Source organism: Salminus brasiliensis, chromosome 1 (genome assembly GCF_030463535.1).
Source record: "Salminus brasiliensis chromosome 1, fSalBra1.hap2, whole genome shotgun sequence".
NCBI classification, from domain to species: domain Eukaryota; kingdom Metazoa; phylum Chordata; class Actinopteri; order Characiformes; family Bryconidae; genus Salminus; species Salminus brasiliensis.
In genome coordinates, this window is record NC_132878.1 from 82,798,398 (window position 1) to 82,811,050 (window position 12,653).

At 38.7% G+C, this 12,653-nt stretch overlaps 1 protein-coding gene across 6 annotated transcripts in view; it reads left to right on the top strand.

Annotated features, from left to right (window-relative positions):
- LOC140565302 (dnaJ homolog subfamily C member 13) overlaps window positions 1–12,653 on the top strand; it is a 70,617-nt gene that overhangs the window by 17,905 nt on the left and 40,059 nt on the right. For all 6 annotated transcript variants that reach the window (XM_072691161.1, XM_072691178.1, XM_072691186.1 and 3 more), the window contains exons 3-6: window positions 8,024–8,099; window positions 9,396–9,545; window positions 10,157–10,198; window positions 10,767–10,967. In XM_072691161.1, coding sequence (XP_072547262.1) covers window positions 8,024–8,099; window positions 9,396–9,545; window positions 10,157–10,198; window positions 10,767–10,967 — 469 coding nt within the window. The remainder of the gene's footprint in view (window positions 1–8,023; window positions 8,100–9,395; window positions 9,546–10,156; window positions 10,199–10,766; window positions 10,968–12,653) is intronic.

Here is a 12,653-nt window from a genome sequence, read left to right on the forward strand (position 1 = left end):
CTGTGTGAACACACTTTAATCACCAGTCATCTTTATATAGGACAGTGTAGTTAGAAGAGATGGATATTTTGCAAAGAAGTTTCCTTAATTCTGTTCCTGAACTGCAGGAATTTCTGCGCTTGCTAGGTGGTGTTACCCTGGTGTCAAGCAGAAGAAGATGGGTTGCCCTTCTGAGCCTTGATTCTTCTCAAGGGCCACCTGAGAAAATTCTAAGGGCCACCGTTTTTTCATTGTTTATGTCGTTATTTTAAACCCAGCCCTACTCGTGTATTGTTTTTAGGCTACTGACCCCATTTACACCTGCTCATTTCATGTGACAAGTTTCCAGAGCCTGATCACATTTTGGGCACATGTGATTGCTGTGTGGAGTGGAATATGCTAATTTGCTCATTGTGTGACAATTGTTAGTGGTGTTTTGGCACTGGGAGGGATGTTTACATTGCTGTAACATGGCGCACATGTGTGTCTGACCACTTTATGAACTGGTCTGAATGGTCCCTGCATTTTGATGTGGCTTGGCCTTATTTAGACATAATCCAGATATTCAAGAATGCATGAAGTGACCAGGTGTAAAATAATTTTGATGTCTCTGGCCTTTTTAGTGTGAAGGCTTTTGTGGGATGTACAGAATATGGTAAAAGACTGAGGCAATAAATAATTAACCAGCCATGTGACAAGGTCCAAGAAGCCCCAGACTTCAACAAGGTCCAAGAAACACCTTTAGAGAGAGAAATTGGGACAAAGTGATTGAAGAAACCCATTCTAAGCTCATTGTTGTGTCTTCACTCATAAAAGCAAAATGCAGAAGCTGGCTGACCTGAAGAGCTGGGGACTTTCTCTCCAATTGATTGAGGCATAGGGGAGGGATAAAGGAGGGAGGGACTGCAGAGGAAGTGAGATGTTACAGAAGGTTTTAGTCCCACATTCAGACTGAAGCCTTCTGTCCCTCAGCAGATCATGATTCTTAGAATAAAGCACACTGTCCCTTAGTTGATCTTCCTTAATTAAGGGGCCATTTTTCAGCCATGAAAATGTAACTCTTGATCGAAAGTTCTGCTGACCACTGAGCAACGCTGCTACTGCTGCTGATAGTGGCTGAATTTTCTGTGAGTGCTTCATAGAATAACATGGAGCATCTGCTTTGCCTTTTTATGTCTACCATCAGAAATACCACATTTGGCAGTCACAGGGTCAACACCACACTCCAGTGCTGTTGAACTGTTGTTATTTTTGTTGCCATTGTTGATAATCAACTTTTATATAATAGTTTAACCGATAATCTGCATTTATTGCATTGGCTTTGAACTGGAAATTTCGACATTCTGCCAGAAGCCATAAGTAGGGGTGTAAAATTTACATTGAACATTTATCAACCTTTTTTTTTCTTTTTTTTTTCTCTCTATAAAATTCCTTTGAATTGAGTGTTAGAACAGATGCATAGGAATGGTATAAATATGATGATATGATACTCCAATACATTTCCATGTTGTGTATCACATCTAACCTACTTTGTTTATTTTTAATTGACTAAAAAGAACCAGCAGTCAAGGATGTCCTATTCATGGCCAATCCTCGCATATTTTAATGGATCAGATAGCCGACTATTTTAAGCCCGGTTCGTTTCCGATCCTTTGTTTGCTTCCCCAGGATGAAGGTCCCATGAATTGACATTATAAAGTTTTCAGAAGATCATGAAGCAGTTAAATTTCCTTTTCATTCCTTTTAGACTTTTCTGGTTCCATGGACAGATATGGGCATGTCTGAATGTAAGGCAGCCAAATGATGAATGAGAGGTCAGATTACATTGTAAGATATTGGCACTAGAAAATGGTCATTTACAGCATGTAGGCTAGTCAAAATGCATCAGTCCACAATGCCACATATATATAATACCTTAAAACCAAAATTAGTGGTTTTACTGTAGTATTGATTGCCAGTTAAATATGGGCCAGGAAGTGTTTTTGGGGCTGATCTCAGATCACTGTTCAGCATGATGGCTCGCAGAAGCCCGAGAATTCCCATACAGAGCTGCACTGTGGGAACACAGAAGGACTGCTTATCTAGCTCTAAAAACTCCAGCTTTGGACGCAAGTCCTTTAGCTTTCTAAGTGTTGCTGCTGTAGTTTTGATCGTGGTTAAATGTGGTCTGCTGTTTTTTTTTGTGTTGTTAGTGTTTGCTAGTTCTGTTGTGTCCTGATAATGACTATAGTGGGCTGAGTGGACTATTACATTGGGGTTAATGGGGTACTGCCCGCATATACGAGCTCTGTAGTTCCATCTGGCGGTTTAATACTGAACTGCAGTGTCCTGTGCCCGAATAGCCTTCCACGTAATCCAAATGCTGTCACAGGGTCTCAGGATCAGCAGGTTGGAGAAATATTGGATGATCACTGATCTTGATACTTTGGCTGAAGAAATTGGACAATAGCGAGACAAGGGCGATGATGTTTCCATTTCTATTGGCAGTACTAGCATGTTGAACCTAAACAATGTGGATTTATTATGTATTAGAAGTACAAAGATTCGATGGGGTCGATATGAGGCAATAATCAGCGTGTAAAGTATACACTATAAATATGAATAGTTATTGGTTTCTGTGGGAATAATTAAACTGAATATAACCTTATTATTGAAAGAGACACATATTTGATATAATATACAATCCTGTTCTCTCTTATAAGCTTGTTTATTTCCTCTGATCTAGAGTCTAGCGCTCTTCACGCTAGCTGCTGGCACTGCCACTCTTGTTACTGCCTTCAGAAAGGTCAGCTTAACACCACATCAGGGCTGCTTCCTGTTTACACTGCTCCTTTAAACAAATTATTTCCGTGCCTGGATATAACAAAGTGTTGGTGTGATGGTGGGTGTTTTGGTGTTTGCTGTGGGTCAGTTTGAACGTGTCTGATGAGATGGTGCTGCAGATTTCCCCACGAGTGAATCTACTCTTGCTGACAAATGTGGGCCGATTGCTAGACAAGCAAAGGCTCAGCAGTGGCAGCCTTGCATCCTATAGGGCCGTATCTCTTGGTGACTGATCTCTTTTGAAAAAAGATAATCAGCTGGCTCTGCCTAAAAAGACGTTGGGCCACTCCCTACTCTTGGCTTTTGGCTTATTCGCGGATTCACTGTAGACATATAGACGTGTGTGTGTGTGGTGCCATGGAACAGCATTAAACAACTGTGTGTATGGATGTGTTGGTTAATCTGTTGCCAAATAAGCTGACAGTACTTCCCCAAATCATCAAATGCTTAAAAAGGTTCCTGTAATATATTAAGAAATATTGCTTTGAGCAATGTGGTTAATAAATGCCAACTCGGTCAAATAAAAGTGACTCCTTCTGGGTGCTTACAGCTGGAGGAAGCTGCAGAACAGGGGGCAGGGGTGGGGATAACCTCTTCTTTAGAACTGAAAATGCTTTTCAACAGATATTGGAGGTGTTACTCATCACTACACTGAAGCACTTTTAGACGCCTGACTGACGGAAAACATATGCCTCTTTCTTAGTCAGATTTTCAGTCCACGCCAGCTATCATAGACCAGAGGTGTGTGTGTGTGTAAATTCCTCATATACAGTGAAGTCCCAAAGTCTGAGACCACTAATAAAATTCTGCATAACTAATTGTAGTGTCGGTGTAATAATTGGAGGGATGGGTAGAATCTTTGACTGTATTTGGTTTGTATCTCTCTCAATCACAATGCCACACATTTTCTCAAAAACAATATAATGATTTTCCTGTAGTATTGATTTGCAATTAGGTATAGACAGAACCTTAGAATTCCCATGAAAGAAATGCACTATAAAACACAACAGGACTGCTCATCTAGCTCTAAAAACTCAGTCTAGATACAATTCCTAAAGCTTTTATACTGTTGCTGCTGTACTTTTGGTCACGGTTAAATGTGGTTTGTTGTTATGTTATTGCTAGTTCTGCTGTGTTCTGATACCCACTATAGTGGGCTGTAGAGTGGTATCTGGTTAGTGGTGTTTTTCAGTCCACGCCAGCCATCATAGACCAGAGATGTCGGCCCTATCCTGAAAAGATTGTGGTGATCTGTGTGAGGATAAATGGCTCATATACAGTGGAGTCCAAAAGTCTGAGGCCACTAATGAAATTCTGCATAACTAAATATAACCGTATCAGTAGATCAATTGGAGGTATCTGACGGGATTTATTATTTATTATTATTTTTTTTAAATAACTGTGTGTATTCGGGCTGCATGGACTCCACACGTTTAAGCAGAAGCCTATGTTGAGCAGATCAAATCTCTCTGTAGGTCCTAATAGGGTGTCCGACTAGACTTTGACCAAATTGCTGGTAGTATCGATAATCACTAGTAGTAACCCTAACCCTAGTCTATTGACGGAGCCATCAGGTTGGACGGTTTGCATGTCCAGAAATGTGCTGTCCACTGCTTTAAGATTCACAGAATGATGACGCATGTATGTAGTGATCTTTAGATTTAGGCTTTAGATTACTGAAGAGCAAGGACAAGACCAAACAGAAATAAACAGCTGCTGTTTCTAGCCCACCATCTTTATTGTTATGGTTAACACACTAAGCTTTAGCCATTTGAACCAGACAGAATTTATAGGCTTGCAGGATTTAATAATAGCATGCCATAGCAGACAAGGTTAGATCATGGCTGGATAATAGCCTTTTTTGAACATTAATGCACACAATCTTCTATAAACCATAATCTGCTACAGTGATAAGATGCTGTTGGCCCAGTAGGGGCTCTGCAACTGCTACACTATAATAACAGTGTCTGTGCTGTCACAAGAAATGTGTACCTAGGCCTTCTACCTGACCTCAACATGAGGGGGGGGAAAAAAAGCCTGAATGCAGTAAACAGATGTGCGGTTAATGTGGTCACGTATCAAACCTTCTGTAAAAACGTGGAAAATGAATCGCCACCCCAGAGTCTGAAGCATTGCAGGCTGGACTGGTGTGTTTTTTTAGCTTCAGTGACACTGTTGTGGACATGTCTGGTCTAGTGTGAATGCCTCGCAAGAGGTCATGCGTAGCAGCATTGTACCCGCTTCGGTTTTGATGTACCTCCTCTAATTAGGTATGCAGCGCCTCTTCTCTCTCCTGCAGGACTAGTGCTCAGGACCTTGAGTTTTTGGCATCTACACTCATATTCAGACTGTGAGAGAACTGTCATCTCTAATGAGATCTCTTGGTGTCTCTTTTTTTCTTTTTTTTTGGTCTGTTGGTTCGTGCAAATGTTTGTAATGGAAGGATTTTTATGATTTACAGTTTCTGTGTTTTACATGGTAAAAATAGCACAGCTGTCTCAGCACTGGCCCCATCGATCCCTGGTGATGCCATAAGCATCCATGGCTGGGAGTCCAGAAGAGCACAGTTGGCCTCGCTCTGTCTGATGGCCTTCACTTGGACTCTAGGCATGCGCAACTGCCCAATAGGGTTGCGACAGTGGTAGTTTGATTAGGTGCAGTTATTTGCTTTCATGGGTCTCAGAGGAAGTGGCGTTGTGGGATTGTGTGCTGAACTGATTGGTTGAGCTCAGAAGGATTTTTTATTTATTTTAGTTTTTTAAGTTCAAAACAAAATATTGCAAAGTAGCACATCATGCGCCAAAAAAAATCATAAGCATAAAGGCTCTTGCAGCTTGACATTTTCAGTATTTATTTTTGAGGCTTTTATGCACATGCATATGAACATAGCCTAATTTGATTACAGACGCAAAACAATCTTATTTTACAGACTCACAATTAGATTAAATAGTGCCATTCTCAAAGCCAAAATTCTCTTACAGGTTTGGCTTATAGGCATGCTGTAGCTCGGACTATTAGCTAACTGTGCTACATATTTTCTGTCACTAGCAATGCATCAGATGTTTAAAACAGATGTGGACTGCAAAACCAAACTATCAGTGCCATTTATTTTACATCCATGATGTGCGGAGAAAGGTGAGGAAAGCTGTGTTAGCGTGTTTTCGGGGGATTGTTGCCAAGAGAGAAAGAGTGATCTTTCGTTTTTTTGTAATTTGAAAGAAAATCAGCAGTGAGGTTGTTGTAATTTCTGTTGTAGTTCAATTACAGCCCTTCTTAAACATAAACATAAAGAAAGTGATAGATGACTCATTTTGGCACATAGACAGGGGTAGCCTTGGCCTAAAAGGTTAAGGAAGTGGTCTTGAGACCTGAAGGTTGGTGGTTCAATACCCTGGACTTGCAGAAAGTGGGGGGAGGGTGGCGCAAAGAAACATTCATCATTCATCACAGTAGCTTTGCATATCGATATGATGTTATGTTTTGCAATGCAGTATAGATTTGTAATGAACAGTTTACACACAATATTAATTACATATAATTTACTGATTATGCCAATGTAATGTAATGTAATAATGCTCAAATAGTTTTATACTTTTTTGGCATTGGTTAATTGATGATATTAGGGCTGTAAGAAAATATCAAAATATCAAAATAAGTATTGGCAGACAGTGGTTTATTCTGTGTTGTGTTTAAACCCTGACCGCTAGGTAGCACTGTTGTCTTTAGTGCCCCCAGTCAGTTCTGCCTAGATCAGAGTAAATTTTATACTATAACAGGTTTCCTAAAATTAGCTTCTTTTTTTTTATACTGAATCGTGATTCATATGATATTGACAGATTTTTGCCAATACACAACCCGAGTGCTGAGGTGACTACTACTCCACTACTACAAATGCATTGGAATCTGAAGATCGAGCACAGCACTGCACATCTAGCGGTCGGGGTTTACACATAATGAGCCACTGTCTGACACCAATATTTGAAAATGAACTATTAACGTGTAATGTTTTTGAGAATAGCCACAGTACTGCAAAACAGAAAAAATACTGCAATATATTCATATTTTCTTACACCTCTAATATCAACAGTTAACCAATGCTAAAGCAGTATGTATAAAACTATTTGAGTAATATTAACACAGACAACCACAATCATTAATCACCATTAATGTTGGACACAGAATTTAGTGTTCGCCTTCGCCCCACCCGTGAAGCGGACACACACAAACACACACTACTGGGCAAACAGTTTAGCTCTTTTCATTTTGGTTAGTAAGCTCTCTTTCTGTGTTCCTCTCTTCCTCTGCCTCACTCTTGTCTGTCTGTCTAAGCTCAAGTGACATGTCAGTGACTCGACCATGCAGCGGAGCGAGATGTGGTGGCCCTCTAAGGGTTAGAGAAGACTTTGGGTGGGCTGTGAGAGGGCTTTCATTGCCTTCATTGAGACAGAAATATACATAGAGTCTGTTATTCACAGCACCAGAACTTCTGCAACAACAGACAGCAATCATCTGTTCTGACATTCTTCTTATATATATATATATATATTCACACAGGATATCTGCAATTCTCACATGGGCATATACGCATGTACATGCACACACACACACACACACGCGCACGCGCGCACACAACTTCCTAATTGCTGCTATACTTAGAGAAGATCTTGAATCAAGGACAGTGTCGTTATCAATCATGTCCATCGCTTAGATCCAACAGGAATGACATCACTGCCCCGTCTTAAAAATAAATAAGGCATTTTTCGTACTAATGTGCAATACACATACTCTGTGCATATTTCACCATGCTGATGTTGATAAAAAATTGAGCCTGCATCTGCCTCGATTAGCATTACAAAGAAATATATTTGTTGGAGGCAGGTTGGAGTACAATAAATAATTTAACAAAATGTGGTTTGAAATATTGATTAAATGTAAAATAAATATATAGGGGTTTCTCTTAGCTGCTGGTTTGGGGTTTCAGTGGATTCAGTGGATAGATTTGATAGGTTAAATGTTATTTTTGTCGCAGCTTTGATCTGGATTTTGAGTTAAGTATTTTTAAAATGAATCTTAATATTGGTGGGTGAAAAGGCAGAACTCCAGAAAAAAGCACTATTAATACTGTGTCTTTGTGATAAAATATGCAGTTTAAGGTTGAAACTTGTACGGTTCTGCAAAACTATTGTCTGAAATCTTTAATTAAATGTTTGTTTCTTTCCAGGTACAAACGAGTTTTCTCTGTTGGCACCCACGGCATCACCACATACAACCCCACCACGTTAGAAGTTACAAACCAGGTATGAGCTTATGTGTTGGACAATATGTTGTATCTGCTGTTTCTGATGGCATGTTGACTTTACCAACTCCCTGTTGTTTGGAGCTGCACAACATGTTACTTATTAAGCGGTCGTGCAGTATTGGCCTCTACTAAGTGTTCATGATGTTCATTGTTTTTTTTATTTTATTTATTAAGTCAAGTGTCAAGGCAAGTGGGTTTTATTGTCATTTCAACTACATACAGAGTACACAGTGAAACGAAACAACGTTCCTCCAGGACCATGGTGCAGCATAGTGCATACAGAACACAAGTGCAGCACAGTACAAGTGCAGACAGGCAATACAACACAATGCAGACAAAGAGTAATAAATAATTTAGGAATAGGGCTTAAATTAGGGCTTAAAAACAAGAATAATTATTTAAGGATGCACCTGGGCTGGGACAATATGGTAAAAACTGTATATTACGATGTTTGAAGACACTTTACTATACTTGATATCGCAATTTTTGGCACGCAGACAAAATGCATCAGTAGAGGCAGATTCTTGATAACTGCAATATAAATGCTGTCCTATTTTGAGTATTGTGATTCTCAGTCAAAGTCTCATTAAACAGGACTAATTACACACTCTGTATTGAAATGTAGTCAGCTTTTCCTTAGAGTTAGGAATTGACGTTATCCAGGATATGCTCAAAAAAGTTGTGCATCATGAACAGAATTTCTCCCAATACAATAAATTATTGCCATAATGACCACCCCTAGATGCACCAATATACAAATTCTGACCCCGTGTTGATTTGCGATATACAGTCATTACCCTTTATCTTCAAATCTATTTTAAATTATTTAAGTATATGGGCATTTGATCTTGGTTTAAACAATGTGAAGAGATGGAGGTAATATAGCTAAACCATAAAACTGAAGCCATTTTTCATGAATTCATTGAATAAAATGAATGAATGCAAATATTTTAGCGCAGTAACCCAGCATCATCAAAGCGTTAACATCAGTTGGATCACAATAAATACTTCATCAGACATTGGCTTGATATATTGGTCTTGGCTTAAAATATTTAATTAATGATGATGAATGTCAGCCTGATGCTGATATTTGATATTTAAATGATGATTTGCTGGTTATGATATGGTTCCAGTATTGCTATTGCTATTATTGTTTGTAAAAGTCACGTCAAGAGTTTCTCAGTGTGCTTTGTGTTGTACGTTACATAGCAAATACAGTATACGTATGTATGTGTGTGTATGTTAACTGACCTGCATTGCTCTGTAACCTGATGTGGTGTGGCGCCCCCTGTAGTGGCCTTATGGGGATATCTGTGGCATCGCTCCGGTGGGAAAAGGCCAGGGCACCGAATTTAATCTCACCTTCCGGAAGGGCAGCGGGAAGAAGTCCGAAACGCTCAAGTTTTCCACCGAACATCGCACAGAGCTGCTGACGGAAGCACTGGTGAGAAAGCGAGAGTGGGAGAAACGGACTGAGGAACAATGATGTTAAATGAACAGAGGTTTACTTGTTCTGTAGATTCTTCAGAGGTCTTAGAACTGTATGTGATAGAGGTGGCATGATTGAGTAAGTCATCAGTCAAATTATTCTGTGCATTGCTTTAGAGATTATTGGAGTAATCTTTTTATTGTTTTAAAAAACTTTCAATAGAAGTCAGTGTATAAAGATTTTATACTTTTTTTTTTTTTACATTTCTACTGGTCCATTCATCAAAAACATTTACACAGTGTATCAGATTTGCATTATGCTAAAAAGGGCAATGCAGTAATGAGGATACAGAAGGTTTTAGGTGCCCCAATAATGCATACAAATGAAGCTGTTTGCTACTGTAAGAAATACCAGTAGTAGAATTTTAAATATGCATAAACCTTCATAGGAGTTCTTAACTACTGCAGATTGATCAAGATATTACATTTATTTATTTGTTTGTTTATTTATTCATTTGTTTTCCTCTGAGTGAGTGAGTTTCATAGAGTAACAGCCCTGCTTTGTAGCATGAATGCAAATTGACTTTGATACCCCTGACTTAATACCTGTCGTCTTCTGTTCCACAGAGATTCAGAACAGACTTTTCTGAGGGAAAGATAACTGGAAGAGTGAGTATTGCATTTTCTTTTGTGCTTTTTTTAAATGTATTATTATTCCCCTTCAGTCCACTGTAAAGACAGAGACAGCATTGAGGGTAGATGATCTGTCCTTTATTACAGGTCCTTTTCCCAGACCTGATAGCTTATCTGAAAACAGTGTGATGTGACTGATGGTCTAAGCTCACTTGAAGGCTCTGGATACCCTGTGTGTTTTTATAGATAAAACACTATAATGCCATGTTTATTTATGAACAACATAATGAACGTACTGTGTCTGATTTGTTATGTGGTTATTTCTTATATATGTACACTGCTGGTAACATCCCTTATTAATTATTGTAGTCTCAAAGATAACTGTTTGCTCTGGTCTCTATCTAAATGTGATGCTTGTTTGTTTGTCTTTGAGATTTACTAACGCAGCAATCCCTGAGCAGACCTATGTTAAGCTGTGTACCGTCGTCCTGTATTAGACAGAATAAAGCGTTAGTCTTAATGTGTGTGGCACTTATTTACTTACTGAGTGTTTAGCTTGTATGTGGAAGGTGAATCTCCATTCTGCATTGCTGTACCTCCTCAGCGTTATAATTGCTACAAGCATCACTGGAGTGACACACGGAAGATGGTGGGCTTGGAAGTGACGCCAGGGGGCATTGACCAAATCGACCCCCACACCAACCGGGTCATCTGTTCCTATGACTACCGCTCTGTTGAGGGCTTTGCTGAGGTGACTGACTACCAGGGGGGCTTCTGCATCCTCTATGGAGGCTTTAGCAGACTGGTGAGTGTGTGTGGTCATTACTGTGACTGGTCAAGAATCTTCTTTAGTTTTTCACTGGAGAGATGAGACTACTGTAGATATATAGTAATGAAAACCTGAATCCTACCAACTGATTGATGGACAGTCTTCCATTACTTGTTAGCAAAACTAAAGATACAGGCTTAAGATCGCCTTATTGTATTGTGTTTAGTAATGTCTAAGCTTGGAGGTATCTTTTGAATTATTAGTCTATTCTAACTAGCGAAGGTTTTCTTGGGTAAATAGCAAAGCACTTTGTAAGTCGCTCTGGATAAGAGCGTCTGCTAAATGCCGTAAATGTAAATGTAAATGTAAGATAATTTCTAAATGAGGATCACTGACATTTTGTGTCATCTGACTGTTTCTGCATTTGTCTGCACCATTAGTACTATTATTACTTAACAACACCACCTTATTCAATCTGATAGATTTCCCAGTAAGAAGCAAAAATGAATTAAATAGACTTTTCAGAAATGTTTTCAGACAAATTCTTTCAGTCTCACAGGCAAGTCTTGTACACACACTGGTTAGCCAGTACATTTAAATTCATTGTTATGTCCGATTTTATGGTGGCAATAGCGCAACTGTAGCTCACATGAAGTTCACATATATATATATATATATATATATATATATATATATATATATATAACTATATACACATATATATATATATATATATATATATATATATATATATATATATATATATATATAACTATAACTACATTTATAAAACATATAGATTGTTTAAAGCACTAAGAACAACATTTACGTTTTTGGATGGAATAAATCAGTCAAATAAATGTACATTTTGCTAAATTTGATTCATTGTGGCACCAAAACAGGTTCTGAGCAGCAGTGTATGATCTCATGTCTATTTGATTGCCTTTTACCAAGGTAACATGTAAAATACTGTGGTGGTACAGGGAGAGCTCTGTGCATTTGCTTGGTGAATTTGAATAGAATTTAAATATCATGACCCACATTTTGCATTTTGCAGCACCGTTACCATCAATTTTCAAGAATCTGACCCATTAAGACCATTTTTTTTCAGAACAGGAATGCAGAAACTCCTTTTCAACTATTTAAATCAAAATGTGTTGAACTGGACAGAAGTATTGGGATGGCTACTAATTTACCTGCTCATTCACTGTTTATTCTAAAATCAAGTGTATTTTATCCTGCTGTATTGTTGGAATAACTGTCTCTACTGTCCAGGGAGCACTGCTGTGAAGATTTGATTGGGTTTAGAATTAGTGAGGTCTAGTCCCCAACTCATGCCAAATAAATTGTATGGAGCACCATCAGAGAACACGGTTCCACTGCTCCACAGCTCAATGCTGGGGGGCTTTATACTTCTATAGCCCGTGCTTAGCATTAGGCATGGTGCCGAAGGGTTCATAGGGTTCTGCTCCAGAGAGTTCTATTCTATTGTCCGTACTTCTCTCCAGGGACTAGACAAGCTGTGTATGCATTTGCACATTTGTATCATCAATGGGTGCAACCTTAAGTAGCTGAATGCATTCATTACTAGGGGTGTCCACAAACATTTGTACATGCAGTGTGTATTGTGCTCCAGAACAATCAGTAATTTAGGCACTGATGGACTACTAAAATATGAACATTATATTCATAGCAATTTAAATATTACATTTCTGTGTAATA